Source organism: Dryobates pubescens, chromosome 40 (assembly GCF_014839835.1).
Source record: "Dryobates pubescens isolate bDryPub1 chromosome 40, bDryPub1.pri, whole genome shotgun sequence".
In the NCBI taxonomy this organism is placed as follows: Eukaryota; Metazoa; Chordata; class Aves; order Piciformes; family Picidae; genus Dryobates; species Dryobates pubescens.
In genome coordinates, this window is record NC_071651.1 from 2215466 (window position 1) to 2231895 (window position 16430).

At 70.2% G+C, this 16430-nt stretch overlaps 2 protein-coding genes across 2 annotated transcripts; both read right to left on the reverse strand.

Moving 5' to 3' along the window:
* Nucleotides 1-3857: 3857 nt before the first annotated feature.
* On the reverse strand, nucleotides 3858-7115 carry TSFM (Ts translation elongation factor, mitochondrial). Its single transcript, XM_054177356.1, has 7 exons — nucleotides 6919-7115; nucleotides 6431-6857; nucleotides 6246-6380; nucleotides 5296-5424; nucleotides 5096-5218; nucleotides 4923-5007; nucleotides 3858-4300 (listed from the first exon to the last, which is right to left on the reverse strand). Exons 1-7 carry the CDS (start codon nucleotides 7113-7115, stop codon nucleotides 3858-3860), a joined length of 1539 nt encoding a protein of 512 aa, XP_054033331.1.
* Nucleotides 7116-11941: 4826 nt separating this feature from the next.
* Nucleotides 11942-13603, reverse strand: EEF1AKMT3 (EEF1A lysine methyltransferase 3). The gene is made up of 3 exons (XM_054177357.1): nucleotides 13331-13603; nucleotides 12809-12920; nucleotides 11942-12396 (listed from the first exon to the last, which is right to left on the reverse strand). The coding sequence occupies exons 1-3, from the start codon at nucleotides 13601-13603 to the stop codon at nucleotides 11942-11944; spliced, it is 840 nt and encodes a 279-aa protein (XP_054033332.1).
* Nucleotides 13604-16430: the final 2827 nt, after the last annotated feature.

Genomic DNA, 16430 nt, shown 5'->3' on the forward strand with positions numbered 1-16430 from the left:
GGCTGCAGGGGGCTGGGCAGGATGAGCTTGGAGGATGCCTTCCCCTCTCCCTGGCATCTCCCCAGCCCTTGCCCCAGGTCCCTCCCCAGCTCCCCTGGAGCTTCTTCAGCTCCAAGCTCTCCCTGCAGCCTTCTCCTCTCCAGGCTGCACAGCCCCAACCCTCCCAGCCTGCCCCCACAGCAGAGGCTCTGCAGCCTCTCAGCATCTCCATGGCCTCCTCTGGAGCCTCCCCAGCAGCTCCAGCTCCTCCTGCTGTTGAGGGCCCCACAGCTGCCCCCAGCCCTGCAGGGGAGGTCTCCCCAGGGCAGAGCAAGGGGCAGGATCCTCTCTCCAGCTCTGGCCACACTGCTTTGGCTGCAGCCCAGGCTGCCCTTGGCCTCCTGTGCTGCCAGTGCCCAGTGCTGGCTCCTGCCCAGCTGCTCCCCACCCCCAGCACCCCAAGGCCTTCCCTGCAGGGCTGCTCTGGACCTCAGCACCCCCAGCCTGGATGGATGCCGAGGGCTGGCCTGGCCTGGCTGCAGGATCCTGCACTTGGCCTTACTGCCCCCCAGGAGGATCTCCTCAGCCACCCCTGCAGCCTGCCCAGGTGCCCCTGGATGGTTCCCACGCCCCTGGCACAGTGACTCCAGCTCGGTGCCATCTGCAGAGCTGATCCTGCTGGCTCCATGGAAGGGCTCAGGTTGGAAGGGAGCTCAGAGCTCAGCCAGCTCCAAGCCCTGCCATGGGCAGGGACCCCTCCCCCAGCCCAGGCCGCTCCAGGCCCTGAAGGAGGCTTTGATCTTTGCATGGTGCCACCAGGAACAGGACCTGGGACCTGTCCTCCACCACCCCCACGGTGATTTTGGGTCCATTTCAGGGTGGTTTGGGACAGCCAAAGGCTCCCAGCTGCAAGCTGCTGCTGCTGGGTCTGGGCTGGCCCAAGGCTGCTGAGTTCAGCCTCATTGATCAGCTCCTAGTGGAGGCTCCTTGGGTCCCTTCCACCCTCCCCAGCCCCTCCTGGAGCAGCTCTGAGGTGCAGCTGGATGAGGCCACTGGGGGGATGTGGGGCAGGAGGTGACATAGGAGGAAGTTTCCATGGGGCAGGAGCCTCCCAGAGGTCTGAGTGAGGCAGGAGGTATGCAGGGCAGGGGGGTGGGAGGGGTCTCTGTGGGGCAGGAGCCCCCCCGAGACTCTCAATGGGGCAGGGGCTCCTCGGGGGTCTCTATGGGGCAGGAGGGGAGAGGGGAGGAGGTCTCTATGGGGCAGGAGCCCCCTGGGGGTCTCTCTGGGGCAGGAGGTCTCGATGGGACAGGAGCCCCCCGGGGGTCTCTCTGGGGCAGGAACTCCCCGGGGGTCTCTCTGGAGCAGGAGGTCTCGATGGGGCAGGAGCCCCCCGGGGGTCTCTCTGGGGCAGGAACTCCTCGAGGGTCTCTCTGGGGCAGGAGCTCCCCGGGGGTCTCTCTGGGGCAGGAGGTCTCGATGGGGCAGGAGCTCCTCGGGGGTCTCTCTGGGGCAGAAGCCCCCCGGGGGTCTCGATGGGGCAGGAGCTCCCCGGGGGTCTCGGTGGGGCAGGAGCTCCCCGGGGGTCTCTCTGGGGCAGGAGCTCCTCGGGGGTCTCTCTGGGGCAGAAGCCCCCCGGGGGTCTCGATGGGGCAGGAGCCCCCCGGGGGTCTCGGTGGGGCAGGAGCTCCCCGGGGGTCTCTCTGGGGCAGGAGCCCCTCGGGGTCCGACCCCGCGCCCCCTCCCCCGGCCCCCTCCCCGCTGCACCCTTTGGCGGTAAACACCGCTTGGCTCCGCCTCCTTGGCACGGCCCAGCCAATCCCCTTTCCGCAGCTCCACCCCCCACCCCCTTACCGGCCAATGAGGGCCCGACAGCCGTTTCAAGGCTCCCCTCCCTCGCCCCCCTCCCCGCCGATCCCTCCAATCGCGACCCGCGGGGCTCGGCCAAGCCCCGGCCACGCCCTTCCCGGGGGGGGCCTCGAAACCGCCGCGGCTCCGTTTCCTGCGTCGGGCGCGTGCGGGGCGCCCCCCCCCTCCCCCGAACGCCCCCCCCCAAATCGGGGTCCCCGGTCCCCTCCCCCCCCGCGACCCGGGATCGGCGGCGACAGGTACCGGGGGGGGGGGGGCAGGGAAGGAGCAGGCAGCGGGGGCGGGGGAGGCGGAGCCCCCCGGGGGGGAGGGGGGGGCTGGGCTTGGCCGGGCCCTGGGGGTGGCGTCTCCCTGCCCCCCCCCCCCGCTGTGTCCCCCCTTGTTTGTTGTTAGCCCCCCCCCGTTAATGACCCCCCCGGCACTGTCACCCCCCGTTAGGGCCCCCCCAATCTGTCCTACTTATGCCCCCCCACTTTAGCGCCCCCCCCCCCCCACTGCCAACCCTCTTCCCGCCCCCTCCTGCCCCCCCGCCCGCCCCCTCCCCCCCCGTTAGCGCCCCCCCATCCCTGTCCCACTTACTGTCACCCCCCCGTTAATGCCCCCCGCCCCCATCACCGGCACCCCCCAGCACCGCCCCTCCCTTTCTTCTTACCCCCCCCCACTGCCCTGCCCCCCCCCCGCCCCCTCCCCCCCGTTATTGTTATCCCCTGGTTAAATGCACCCCCCCTGCCCCCCCTTCTTTATTGTCACCTCCTCTTAACGCCCCTCCCCATTTATTGTCCCCCCCCCTTAATCCCCCCTCACTCCCCTCCCCCTTTCTGCCCCCCCCGTTACAGACAGCCTCTTGTTGTCAGCCCCCCCCTTCCCCCCATCACTTCCTGCACCCTGGGTAAGGGGGGGTGGGGGTGGGGGGTAAATGGGGGGGCGTCGAGACAAGGACCCCCAGCGCGTGCACGGGGGGGGGCGGGCACTGAGCTGTCCCCAAATCCACAGGGACCGCGTGACCGGGGAGGGGGGTGGGAGGGGAGTTCGGGGCAGGGGGGTGACAAGGAGCGGGGGGGGTTGGGACGGAGGTTTTAATTCGGGGGGGGGGGGGGGGGTCCCGGGGGGGCGATGTGGCCGTGGCCCGGTTCAAGTAATCCAGGATAGGCTGTTCCTGCCTGGCCTGTTCCAGGTTACTTGTCCCGGGAGGCAGCCGGAGGCGACGCGGGGGGGGGGGGGGGGGGGGCAAGGGGGCGTCCGGTCCTGGAGGAGACACAGTGCAGTGTGTGCCCCCCCCGTGTGCCCCCAGCCCCAATCTCCCCCCCAGCAAAACACTCAATGGTGTGCCCCCCCCCGCCCCGAGACCAAGGGGATGGAACTGGGGGGGGGGGGGGGGTGTCCCCCTGTGGGGTCTCGTGCACACCCCCCCCCCCCCTTGGGACATGAGGATGTGTGAAGACCCCCAGCCCCCCCCCCCAAGCCCAGGTGAAGACCTCCCCAGGCCCCTCCCCAAATCATGGCGAACCCCCCCCCGGGACCCCCATCCCAACCCCCCCAATGGCAGTGACACCCCCACCCCCCCCCCGCACCCTCCTCTCTCATCTCTCCTGGCACCCACTCAGGGTCACCACTGTCACCCCCCATCCCCACGCTGGGGTCAGGAGTGGGGGTGGTGCCCCCCCCAGGTGCTTTCCCCCCCCCCCAATTTGTTCTGATTTGCCATTAGAAAAAACACAGAAGTTGGGGAGGGGGATGGGGGGGGGGGGGGGCAAAGTTTGGAGGGGGAGGGGAGGCTCCCCCTGGCCGGGGGGGGGGAAGGGGCAGATATTGGGGGGTGCTCTCCCCCCCCCCCCCATCAATAAACACTTTGGGCTGCTTCCTGCACAGCTTTATTCTTCCCTTGGCTCTCCAAGGTTTGGGGGGGGTCCTCACGGTGCCCCCCCCCGGTGAAAGAGGCTCTGGGGGTTGGGGTACAGCAGCTCCCCCCTCCCCCCGGGGCACGTTTGTTCCCCCCCCCCGCTCCAGCGTCAGGCTGGGGGGGCCGGGGCGGTGTCCGGGGGGGCCGCGGGGGTCTCCTCCCCGCACTGGAAGCGCAGGAAGCCGCTGACCAGCAGCCCCCCCCCGCGCAGCAGCTGCCCCACGGTGAGCTGCGGCTGCAGCAGGAAGCTCTGCGCCAGGAGCCTGCTCTCCTCCTCGCCCCGCGGCAGGTCCTGGGGGGTCCCCAGGCTGCGGGGGGCCATCCCCACCACGTGCTGGGCGACCTTGCGCCCCAGCTCCTCCAGCTCGGCCCGGGGGGGCCCCGCGCCCGCCCCCCCGCAGCCCACCAGCGCCCCGTAGGTGCCCATGGCCACGGCCCCCCCCGGGCCGGCGCCGCCCCCCCCGCCGTGGGCGTAGGTGGCGACGAAGCCCCCGGGGGTGGGCACCCGGAGCCAGGCCGCCCGCCGCAGTGCCAGCTTCTCACCCAGCTTCCCTGGGGGGGGAAAGGGTCGGGGGGGTGGCAGGGAGACCCCCGGGCCCCCACCTGCCGGTTCCCCTCCGCGGTGCCCCCCCCAGTTCCCCACCCCCGCTGCCCCTCCCTTGCCCATTCCCTCCCCCCAATGCCCTGCTGCTCCCTCCCACCCCCGACCTCGCTGAAGCCCCCCCTCAATTCCCCCCGTAGCCCCTCCCCCCCGACTCATTCAAGCCCCCCCTCAATTCCCCCCCAGCTCCTTCCCCTGACCTCGCTAAAGCCCCCCCCCCCCCCCAAAGCTCCTTCTCCCCCCGAGCTCGTTCGAGCCCCCCCTGCATGTTCCCCCCCCCAGCCCCTTCCTCCCCCCTCTCCCCAGGCACACCCAGGGGCTTCCTTCCCTGGGGGGTTTCTGCTTCAACCACTCCCTTACCCCCCCCTCCCCCCCCCGCCCCTTCCTGCTTTATTCACCCCCGGGGGGGTTCCTCATCACCCCCCCTCAGCCTTTTCTTGCCCTCCCTGCTGTGATCTCTCCCTCCCTTGCCCTCCCCTGCAGGTTTCCAGCCCCATGTGTGTCTCCCCTCGGGGGGGTCCCCCGCGCTGCCCCCCTCCCCGGGGGTCCCCCGCGCTGCCCCCCCGCGCTCACCGGTGGCCATTGCGATGTGGTCGCTGAGCAGCTGCCCCCCAGGCCCCGCCCGGAGCTCTGCCAACTCCTCGGCCCGCAGCAGGTGCTGGGGGGGGGAAGAGGGGGTCAGGGGGCTCGGGGGGGGCCTTTTGCGAGGGGGGAGGGGGTGCGAGGGCGCCGTGCCCCCTCCTCACCGTGGTGCAGGGCGCGGGGGGCAGCGCAGCCCCCCGGCAGTGAGCCATGGCGCCCAGCGCCGCCAGCTCCACCAGGCGCCGGAACTCCGCCGTCCTGGCCACGAAGTCTGTCTCGCAGTTCACCTGGGGGGGGGCGCGGTGACACCCGGGGGGGGCAGAGGGGGCCGTGCCCCCGCCCCGGCCGTCCCCACGTCACCTACCTCCACCATGGCGGCGGCAGAGCCCTCCCGGAGCAGCCCCAGGAGCCCCTCCCGCGCCGGCCGAGCCCCCAGGGCGGAGGCTTTGCTCCAGCCCTGCCGCTGAGCCTCCTCCTGCAGCCACGCCTCGGCCTGGGGGGGCACAGGGGGCGGCTAAAGCCTTCCCCCCCGCCGTGGGGTGCCCATCCCAGCTGCTGCAGCACCCCACTGACCCCCCCCCCCCGCCCCCCAGACCTTCCTCCAGCTCCTCCATCCTCTTCCTCCACCCCCTCGCCCCAGGGCCCCGTCCTGGTCACCTTCCCCCCCCCCGGGGTCACCTCCCCCCCGTCTCTTCAGTTCATGTCCTGTGTCCCCCCAAGCCCCACCCCAGCTCCCCTGCCCCCCCCCCACCCCCCGGGTCCCCTCCCTGTCCCCAACTCCCTTCTGGGTCCCCACTGCCAGGTTGCTCTCCCAGCCCCCTCCCCCCTCCGCCCGGTGTCCCCCAGCCAGGTCTCTGTGCCCCCCCGGCCCAGGTCACCTCTGACTGCTTGCTCCTGAAGTCTGTGTCGTGGCCCCCCCCCCAGCGCTGCCCCCCCGGGTCCCCTGCCACCCCCTCCCCTCATTTCTCCCAGGTCCCCTTCTCTGTCCATGCTCCCCCAGGTGTCCCCCCCTCAGCTCACTCCTACCTCTCCCTGTCCTGTGCTCCCCTGTCCCCCTCCCTCCGGTCCCTTCTCAGTCCCCACTTCCAAGTCACTCTCTCGGTTCCCCCCCGCCCCTGTCCCGCCCCCCTTCCCCCCTCCCACTGGCGGCTCCCCTGTGTGTCGTCCCCCCGGCCCCCTCCCCCCCGGTCACCTCTCTGTCCCTGGAGTCCAGTTCCTGTGCCCCCCCCCGCGCCCTTTCCTGAGCCCCCATCCCCACTCCCCTGTCCCTCCTCTTCCCCTCTGTGTCTCCCCCCCGGCTCCCCCCGGCGCCACCTGCGGCAGGTCCCCCCCGCAGCGCCGCAGAGCCTCCTGGCACTTGAGGAACGGCAGCCCCGTTCGCCGCCGCAGCTGCAGCAGCGACTCCTTGTCCGCCGCCAGCAGCGCGGGGGCGGCGCGGAAGAACCGAACCTGCGGGGCAGGGGGCGTCAGCCGGGACCGGCATCCCGCCCCCAACCCACCCGGGGGATTGGAGGCGCCCGGCGGAGCCGGGGAGGATGGGGGGGGGTGCTGGAGTCGGGGTCCCGGGAGGTGTCTTGGGTGGACATATCCTGCGGGTGGGGGTCCCGGGGGGAGGGAGTGTCCCGGGGGAGAGGTGTGCCGGTGGGGGATGCCCCGGGCGTGTCCCATGGGGAGAGGGTGTCCCGGGGGAGGGGTGTCCCGGGGGATTGTGTCCCGGTGGGGGATGCCCCGGGGAGGGTGTCCCATGCGGAGTGTCCTGGACGGGAAGGGGCTCCCGGGGAGGCGATCCCGGCCAGGGCGGTCCCAGAACAGATGTCCCAGGCAGGGCTGTGCCGGGAGGGCTCCCGGTAACGGCGGGGAGGGCGGGGTGGGGTGCTACGTCCCGGGGAAGGGGCGCGCCGGTGGGGATCGTCCCGGAGCAGGTATCTCGGGGAGGGAGGGGGGGAATCGGGGGGGAACCGGGGGGGAACCGGGGGGGAACCGGGACCGTCCCGGGGCCTCACCCTCGCCGCCCCGCGCAGGGCGCCTCGCGCCGCCCGCTGCATCTCTGCCCGCGGCGCACGCCGATGACGTCACGAGGGAGCCCCGCACGGCACGACGGAACGCGCGGGCCTGGCCGGGTCGCGGCGTCCCATTGGCTAGCTCCTGTGTGACGTCACCCCGAGCGCGACGCAGCCGCGCCATTGGCTGGGGCCGGGGCGGGGGCGGGGCTCTGCCGGGGCGCGCAGCGCGGCCGGGCGGGTGCGGACCCCGGGAGCGCTGTGGAGCCCCCGGAGCCCTATGGAGAGCTCCCTGCCCCACGCCAGCCTCCCCTGTGAGGCCGCATCTGGAGCACTGCCTCCAGCTCTGGGCTCCCCACTTGGAGAGAGTCTGGGAAGTTCTGGAGAGAGCGCCGCGCAGGCTGCGAGGTGTCCCCAGCTCCCTCTCCGGTGTCCCCTCTCACGTTCCAGTCTCCACCGTCAGCTCCTCGGTGTCCCCTGTCCCATCCCAGTGTCTGCTTATCGCCTTCCCAATGTCCCATCCCTCCTCCCGGCTGTCCCCTGTTCTATCTCCAGTGTCCCCTGCTCCACTCTGGTGCCCCCTGTCCCACCCCAGTGCCCCCTGTCAAATCCCAGTGTCCCTCCCCAGTGTCCCTGTCAAATCCCCAAGTGTCCCCTTCTTCCCCCCGCCGTGTCCCCTGTTCCATCCCCAGCACCCCCAGACTATTCCCAGTGTCCTCTGCTTCGTCTCTGGTGTCCCCTGCCTCCTTTGCACTGCCCCACTAACACCTCCCCAGTGTCCTCTGCTTCATCTACAGTATCCCCAAGCCAGTCCCCAGTGTCCCCTGTCACCTCCCCAGTGTCCCCTGTCACCTCCCCAGTGTCCCCTGTCACCATCCCAGTGTCCCCTGTCACCTCCCCAGTGTCCCCTGTCACCATCCCAGTGTCCCCTGTCACCATCCCAGTGTCCCCTGTCACCTCCCCAGTGTCCCCTGTCACCATCCCAGTGTCCCCTGTCACCTCCCCAGTGTCCCCTGTCACCATCCCAGTGTCCCCTACCTGCTCCTCAGGGTGCCCTGCTCCAGAGGTGCTGCAGAGAGGACCTCAGGAAGGCAGAAGCCCAACCAGGACTGCACTGAGCTGTCCTGGGAGGGAACCCAAAGGCACACAGGGAGCCCAGGGGGCCCTTGATGCTGCCCTGGCTCATGCCAGCCCCTGGCACAAGCCCAGGCTGGGTCAGAGTGGGTTGGGAGCAGCTCTGCAGGAGGAGGCTTGGGGCTGCTGGTGGAGGAGGAGCTCCCCAGGAGCCAGTAGTGGTCCCTGGCAGCCCAGGAGCCAGCCCTGGGCTGGGCTGCAGCAGCAGCAGTGTGGGCAGCAGGGCAGGAGAGAGGATTCTGCCCTGCTGGGATCCCAGCTCCAGCACTGCCTCCAGCTCTGCTCTCCCCAGCAGCAGGAGGGCTCAGAGCTGCTGCAGAGAGCCCAGGAGGCCACAGAGCTGATCCCAGGGCTGGAGCAGCTCTGCTCTGAGGCCAGGCTAAGGCAGCCTGCAGAGGAGAAGGCTTCAGGGGGACCTCAGAGCTGCTCCCAGTGCCTGCAGGGAGCCTGCAGGGAGGCTGCAGAGAGGCTTTGGCTGAGGGGGCTGAGCCAGGCCCAGGGGGAAGGGTTTGGAGCTGAGGCAGAGCAGGGATGGAGCAGAGTTGAGGAAGAAGTTCTGCAGCAGGAGGCTGAGCAGAGCCTGGCACAGGCTGCCCAGGGAGGCTGTGGCTGCCTGGGGGTGTTCCAGGCCAGGCTGGATGAGGCCCTGAGCAGCCTGGGCTGGTGGAGGGGTCCCTGGGCATGCAGGGGCTGGAGCTGGCTGAGCTCTGAGCTCCCTTCCACCCAAAAGCATTCCAGGACTGCTGTTCAGCCTTCAGTGGCTGCAGGGGACAGGGTCAAGGCCACCAAGGCTGAGGTGCTCAAAGCCTTCTTTGCTTTGGCTTTCCATGGTCAGCCCTCAGGGAATTCTGCTTCCTGACAGGGATGGAGAGCAGCATCCATGCTCCACAGCCCAGGAGGAGGCAGCTCAGGATCTGTGCTGCCTGCTGGGCACTCACAAACCTCTGAGGCTGGGTGGGAGTCACCCAAGAGAGCTGAGGGAGGTGCTGGGGGAGGAGGCCAAGCTGGCAGCAAACCATCACTTAGGGCAGGACAATCCTCAGCATGAGTCCAGGCTGGGGGTGCTGAGGTCCAGAGCAGCCCTGCAGGGAAGGCCTTGGGGTGCTGGGGGTGGGGAGCAGCTGGGCAGGAGCCAGCACTGGGCACTGGCAGCACAGGAGGCCAAGGGCAGCCTGGGCTGCAGCCAAAGCAGTGTGGCCAGAGCTGGAGAGAGGATCCTGCCCCTTGCTCTGCCCTGGGGAGACCTCCCCTGCAGGGCTGGGGGCAGCTGTGGGGCCCTCAACAGCAGGAGGAGCTGGAGCTGCTGGGGAGGCTCCAGAGGAGGCCATGGAGATGCTGAGAGGCTGCAGAGCCTCTGCTGTGGGGGCAGGCTGGGAGGGTTGGGGCTGTGCAGCCTGGAGAGGAGAAGGCTGCAGGGAGAGCTTGGAGCTGCAGTTCAGGAGCTGCAGGAGGCTGGGGAGGGACTGCTCAGAAGGGGCTGTGGGGACAGGCCCAGGGGCAGTGGTTTGGCACTGCAGCAGCCTGGCCTTAGGTTGGGCATCAGGAGCAGCTCTGCAGAGTGGGAGCCTGGCACAGGCTGCCCAGGGCTGTGCTGCAGCCTCCACCCCTGGGGACATCCAAGCTCAGCCTGGCTGTGGCCCTGGGCAGCCTCTGCCTGCAGCTGTCCCTGCTGCCTGCAGCTGTCCCTGCTGCCTGCAGGGGGCTCGGGCAGGATGCCCTTGGGGGGTCCCTGCCCACCTGATGCCATCTGGGGCTCGAGCAGGATGCCCTTGGGGGGTCCCAGCCCACCTGATGCCATCTGGGGCTCGGGCAGGATGCCCTTGGGGGGTCCCTGCCCACCTGATGCCATCTGGGGCTCGGGCAGGATGCCCTTAGGGGGTCCCTGCCCGCCTGATGCCAGCTGTGAGTCTCAGCAGCCTGCAGGGGAGGTCCCAGGTGGTTGGGGGTGGGCAGCAGGACACCGATCTGCCAGAAGGGCCCAAGGGAAACCCCCAGGGAGCTGCAGAGCTGCCAGCCTGGGCTGGGTGCCAGGGAAGGTCAGGAGGGGTTGAGCTTGGCTGTGCAGGATGCTGGTGGGCAGCAGGCAGCACAGGGTCATGCAGGGCAGGGCTGTGCCCAGGTGAGCTGCCTGCTGCTGCCAGCCTCTCCCACAGCATCCCCTGGGGAAGCCTGCAGCCCCTGGCACAGCTCAGGGCTCAAAGCTGCCAGGCCCAGAGAGTGTGGGCAGGAGTTAGATGAGGTGGGTGCTGGACACCAGTGGGGGCTGGGCACCAGTGGGGGGCTGGGTAGCAGCAGTGCCCCCCAGGGCTTAGCACTGGGACCAGTTCTGTTCAGCTTCCTCATTGATGGTCTGGGGGAGGGCACTGAGGCTGCCTCAGGCTGCTGCAGATGGCTCCAAGCTGGGTGGGAGCTGAGCTGCTGGGGGCTGCAGAGGGCCCAGGCCAGGCTGCAGCCATGGCTGAGGCCAAGGGCAGGAGGGCAGCGAGGGCTGGGACCTGCCCCTGGCTCACAGCCACCCCAGGAGGGCTCCAGGCTGGGGGCAGAGGGGCTGGGAGCTGCCCTGGGCGGGGTTGGTGTTCAGCAGCTGGAGAGGAGCCAGGGGGGGCCCAGGGGGGCAAGGAGGCCACCAGCAGCCTGGGCTGCAGCAGCAGTGCTGTGGGCAGCAGCAGCAGGGCAGGGATGCTGCCCCTGGGCTGGGCACTGGGGGGGCACAGCTGGCAGCCTGGGGGCAGCCTTGGGCTCCTCAGGGCCAGGAGGACTTGGAGGGCTGCAGCAGGGCCAGGGAAGGGCAAGGGAGCTGGGGAGGGGGCTGGGGAAGGGGCTGGGGAGGGGGCTGGGGAGGAGCAGCTGAGGGAGCTCTGGGGGGGCTGAGGCTGGAGGAGAGGAGGCTGAGGGGAGACCTCCTGGCTCCCTGCCAGTGCCTGAGAGGAGCCTGGAGCCAGGGGGGGTTGGGCTCTGGGGCCAGGGGAAGAGGAGAAGGCCTCAGGCTGCCCCAGGGAGGTGCTGGTGGAGCCTCCATGCCTGGAGGGCTTTCAGCACCCTGTGGCCCTGGCTTGGTGCCCATGGTGGGGTTGGCTTGAGGGTCACTGAGTGACCTTGGAGGTCTTCTCCAGCTGCAGCTGTGCTGCCCATGGCTGCTGGCTGTGGCTCACAGCTGAGCTCAGAGGCCCTTCAAACCTTTATGATTCTGCCACCTCCACTGTCCCCAGTGTGCCCTGTGCCATCCCAGTGTGCCCTGTGCCATCTCCAGTGCCCCTTGTGCCATCCCAGTGCCCCCTGTGCCATCCCAGTGTGCCCTGTGCCATCTCCAGTGCCCCCTGTGCCATCTCCAGTGCCCCCTGTGCCATCCCAGTGCCCCTTGTGCCATCCCAGTGTGCCCTGTGCCATCTCCAGTGCCCCTTGTGCCATCTCCAGTGCCCCTTGTGCCATCTCCAGTGCCCCCTGTGCCATCTCCAGTGCCCCTTGTGCCATCCCAGTGCCCCCTGTGCCATCTCCAGTGCCCCCTGTGCCATCCCAGTGCCCCTTGTGCCATCTCCAGTGCCCCCTGTGCCATCCCAGTGCCCCCTGTGCCACCCCAGTGCCCCTTGTGCCATCTCCAGTGCCCCCTGTGCCATCCCAGTGCCCCCTGTGCCATCCCAGTGCCCCCTGTGCCATCTCCAGTGCCCCCTCTGCCTCCACCCCAGTGTCCCCTCTCACCATCCCAGTGTCTGCTGTCTCCTGCCCAGCGCCCCCAGCCCTGTCCCTGCTGTCCCCAGCCTGCTCCACCCTGTCCCTGGTCACCTCTTGCCTCCTGGCCCGTCCCGGGGCGCCCTGTCCCCAGCCCTCGGTCTGTCCCTGCCGCATCTCACTCGAGCCAGGGCCGCCCCCGGTCACCATTTAATTGCCCCCCGGCCCCTCCCAGGCGGGGGCCGCCCCCCCGGCGGCCAGCAGGGCGCTGGGCGAAGCTCCTCCCTTGCAGGCGGCTGCGTAGATCTCGATGTCCTGCTCGGGCTCCCTCCTCAGCAGCTGGATGTGGAAGTGGGGAGGCAGCAGCTGGCCGAAGAAGCGCCGGGCGCCGGCGGGGCCCCCCCGCAGCCGGGCACCGAGCAGGGCGAGGCTGCCCGGGCCGCAGAGGTGCCGCAGGGTGCGCAGCAGGGGCTCGAAGGAGAGGGGGTCGTAGACGATGTCGGAGCCCAGCACCACCCCGAAGTCCCTGGGGAAGGCCCTCTCGTCCCGGCCCCACTCCAGCGCCCGCACCCGCGGCCGGGCCCCCCCCGCCGGGAAGTTCAAGGCAACGTTCTCCCGGATCTGCTCCAGCGCCGCCGGCCGGTCCGTGATGGTGACGTCACCGCCTGCCGCGGGAGGGGGCGGCACGGAGGGGTCACCCCCCTGACCCCCCCTAATCCTCCTAGACCCCCCCAAACTCCCCCAGACCCAAAGAAAGCCTAAGGTGTGGGGGGGGGCTCAGAGTCAATCCCCTGCCGCTCCCCTGGGCCCCCTTACACCCCCCCCAGCCCCCAGTGAAGCCTCCCAACACCGGGGGGTGCTGTTCAGGGAGGGGTCAACCCCCTGACACCCTCCCCCCACGATGACCTCCCCCCCGACCGCAACGACCCCCAGCGCTGCTGGCTGGCACCGGTCGGCTGTGCCGCGATGCCAGTTCCGTCCCGGGCAGGAGTTAGGGGAAAGGAGTTAGGGGAAGGGGCTGGGACCCCCCCCCAGCCCCAAGGGTGCCCTCCCCCCCTCGCCCCCCTCCCAGCGCACCCAGCAAGGCTGCCAGGATCCCGACGATGCCGGTGCCGGCTCCCAGCTCGATCACGGTGCGGCCTCGGAAATCGAAGCGCAGCTCCCCCAGGAACCGGCACAGGGACAGCGCCTGGGGGGGGACAGGGGAGCAGTAGGGACAGGACACCACCCCCCACACCGCCCCCGCCCTGCACTGCCCCCCCCGCAGCACTGGGGGGCAGTCGCTCAGCCCAAAGATCTGACCACCCTCCCCCCTCCTCCCAGTGCCAATTGGGGTGTGTCTCCCCCCAGGATTCCCGGGAACCCCCCGGCCAGTTCCACCCCCAGGGCATCCCAGTGCTCCCAGTGGCTCCTGGGGTCCCCCTGCCCCCAAGATCCCCACCCCTCACCTCCAGCATCCCTCGCGATACCCCTCCCCCACTGCCCTCCCCCCCCCCCCCCGTGTCCAAACCACTCCCCGGGACCCTCCGTTCTCTCAGGGTGCTCCCGGTGTCCCCCCCACCCCCTCCCCGGCCCCGTTTCCGGTCCCCATCCCCTCACCGCCTCCCAGACGGACGCCGCCAGCCCCAGCCGCGGGCCGTGGTGCTGAGCGATGCGCAGGAGGTGGCCGCAGAGCCGGTACCGGCGCAGCACCGGGAACGCCTCGGCGAACAGCTCGGGGTCGCGGGGGAACACGGAGCGCAGCGCCCCGGCCGCTTCCTCTTCCTCTTCCTCTTCCCCTTCCCCTTCCTCTTCCCCTTCCTCTCCCTCCGCTGTCTTCGCAGCCTCCCGCCGGGTCCTGGCCCCCACGTGGGCCCCCCCGGGTGCAGCCATGCTGGCAGGGGGCGGTGCTAAACCGCGCGCCCGCTCGTGATTGGTCAGGTAGCATAAAGCCCCGCCCCAAAGGGGGAGGTAACTAAGGCTCCGCCCCTGCGCTGTCCCTGCCCGGGGTGCCCGGGGTGCCCAGGCTGGATCCGGTGTGCCCTGAGCCGTCCGCACGTCCTCTCTCCCGTCCGGGTCCCCGGGCTGCTCCCGGTGCCCCCTGCCCCATCCCGGTGTCCCATATCCTGTCTCCATGTCCCCTGCCCCGTCCCGGTGTCCCCTGCCCCATCCCGGTGTCCCATATCCTGTCTCCATGTCCCCTGCCCCGTCCCGGTGTCCCCTGCCCCATCCCGGTGTCCCATATCCTGTCTCCATGTCCCCTGCCCCGTCCCGGTGTCCCCTGCCCTGTCCCGGTGTCCCCTGCCCCGTCTCGATATCCCCTGTCCTGTCTCCATGTCCCCTGCCCCGTCCTGATGTCCTCTGCCCCGTCCTGGTGTCCCCTGCCCGTTCCCCGTGTCCCCTGCCCGTTCCCGGTGTCCCCTGCCCCGTCCCGGTGTCCCCTGTCCTGTCTCCATGTCCCCTGCCTCGTCCCGGAGTCCCCTGCCTCCTCCCCGGTGTCCCCAGACTGGTCCCCGCGTCTCCGTTCCCTCCCTGTGTCCCCTGCTCTGTCTCTGCTGTCCTCTGCCTCCTCCTCACTGTCCCTTGTCACCTCCTCAGTGTCCCCTGCTTCAGCCCCGCTGTCCCTGTGCCAGTCCAGTCCCAGCTCTCAGGTCTCAGCCCTTACTGCACTGTCCCTGTCCCCGTCCCTGTCCCTCTCCTCACTCCCAATCCAGTCCTTGTCACTTGGATCCCAGAGGTTCTCATCCTGAGGTTTCACCCTGGTGCCACCCTCTGTCCCTTCCTGCTCCTGTCCCTGTCCCATCAACACCAGAGCCACCACAGCCCTGGTCCCTGGCATCCAGCCCCAGTGTCCCCAGCTCTGGTGGCCCTGGTCACGGTGACCTTGGCCCCAGAGCCTTGACCCTGCTGCCTTTTGGGTGCTCTGTCCCTGTCCCCAATGTCCCTGATGATGGTGGCCTTGGACATGGTGTCCCTGCCCCGAGTGTCCCTGCCCCTGGCATCTCTGGTCCTGGTGGCACTGTCCTGGGGTCACTGTCCTGGTGGCTCTGCTCTCCCTGTCCCTAATGTCCCTGATCCCTTTGTCCCTGTCCCCTGGTGTCCCTTCCCCAGGTGTCCTTGGTCCCCCCTGTGTCTCTGGTCGTGGTGGCTTTGGTCCTGGTGTCCCTGGCCCCTGGTCACCCCTGTCCCATGGCCCTGTCCCTGCTGGCCTTGGCCTGAGTGTCTTGGCTGTGGTGTCCCTGTCCCCTTGTCCCTGTCCCCTTGTCCCTGTCCCCTCCCCAGCTGTGGTCTCTCAGCTCAGGGTTTGTGTCCTGCCCCTTGTGTCCCCCCAACAGAGTCACCAGGATGACCCCGGGGGGGCCCCACGGGGCACAACCTGCCCTGTGCCCCCCTGGCAACCCCCCAGACCCCCCGCACCCCCCTGCCACCTGTGGCACTGCCCTGTGGCACCAGCCTGGGCTGCTGGCACCCAGGGGGGGCTCAGGGGCTGCTGGCACCCAGGGGGAGTCAGGGGCTGCTGCCACCCAGGGGGGGCTCAGGGGCTGCTGGCACCCAGGGGGGGCTCAGGGGCTGCTGGCACCCAGGGGGGGCCAGGGTCTCTCGTCACCGGGGGGGGGGGGTGTCCGGCCTGCTGGCACCCGGGGGAGGGTCAGGGCTGCCGTCCATCGGGGGGGGGGCGGGAGGGAGGCTGTTCAGGGGCTGCTGTCCCTGGGGGGGTCACCCTTGTGGGGGTGCAGGGTTGGGGGAGGGGTCTCCCCCCTCCAGCTCAGTGCCGTCACTTCCCGCCCTGAGCCACCGCAGGCTCCGTTCCTGGAAGGCCGAAGGGAAGGGCGGGGGTGGGTGGGGGGAGGCCAGGCAGACGGGACGGGAGGAGGCAGACGGACAGACAGACAGACGGGACGGGACCGGCCGGATCCTGCCCCGCATTGCTCAACCCCCCCCCGCCCTGCCCCCCCCCGCGGGGCTTTCTCAGAATTCGCCTCCGCAGCCTGGAATCCAAAACCCTGCCCCGGAACGGGGAGCGGCTGGGGGGGCTGGGGGCGCCGAGGAGTGCTGGGGGTCAGCAGGGGACCAAGGGGGCAGTGGTGGCACCGGGCCCGTGGGGCACTGGGGGGCAGTGGTGGCACTGGGTCAGTGTGGTGCAGAGTGGGCAGCACCGGGGGGACTGAGGGGCACTGGAGGCCATCATGAGGTCCCAGGGTACTGGGGGGCACTGCGTGGGGGGCACTGGGCAGCGTGAGGTCAGCAGGGGAACAAGGGGGCACTGGTGGCACTGAACAGTGCTGGGGGGTGGGCACTGGGGGGCATAGGGGGGTACTTGGCCATGGTGAGGTCCTGGGGCACTGAAGGATATTGGGGGGGCACTGTGGGCACTGGAGTAACACGAGGAGACTGTGGGGCACTGGGGCAGCGTGATATCCCCAGGGTAGTGTGGACACTGGAGGGCCAAGGGGGGCACTGGGAGGGCACCAGGGCAGTGCCAGGTCCCTGGGGTATTGGGTGGCTTAGGGAGAACTGGGCCTGGCTTTAGGGGCACTGGAGGGCACTGGGATAGGCATGGGAAGGCACTGGGCAGGCTGAGGAGCACTGACACAGAAGGGGACTGGGGAGCACTGAGGCAGGCACAGGAGGGCAGTGGGACTGGCACTGGGCAGACTGGGGAGCACTGGGGCAGGCACAGGGCAGTGGGACTGGCACTGGGCAGACTGGGGAGCACTGG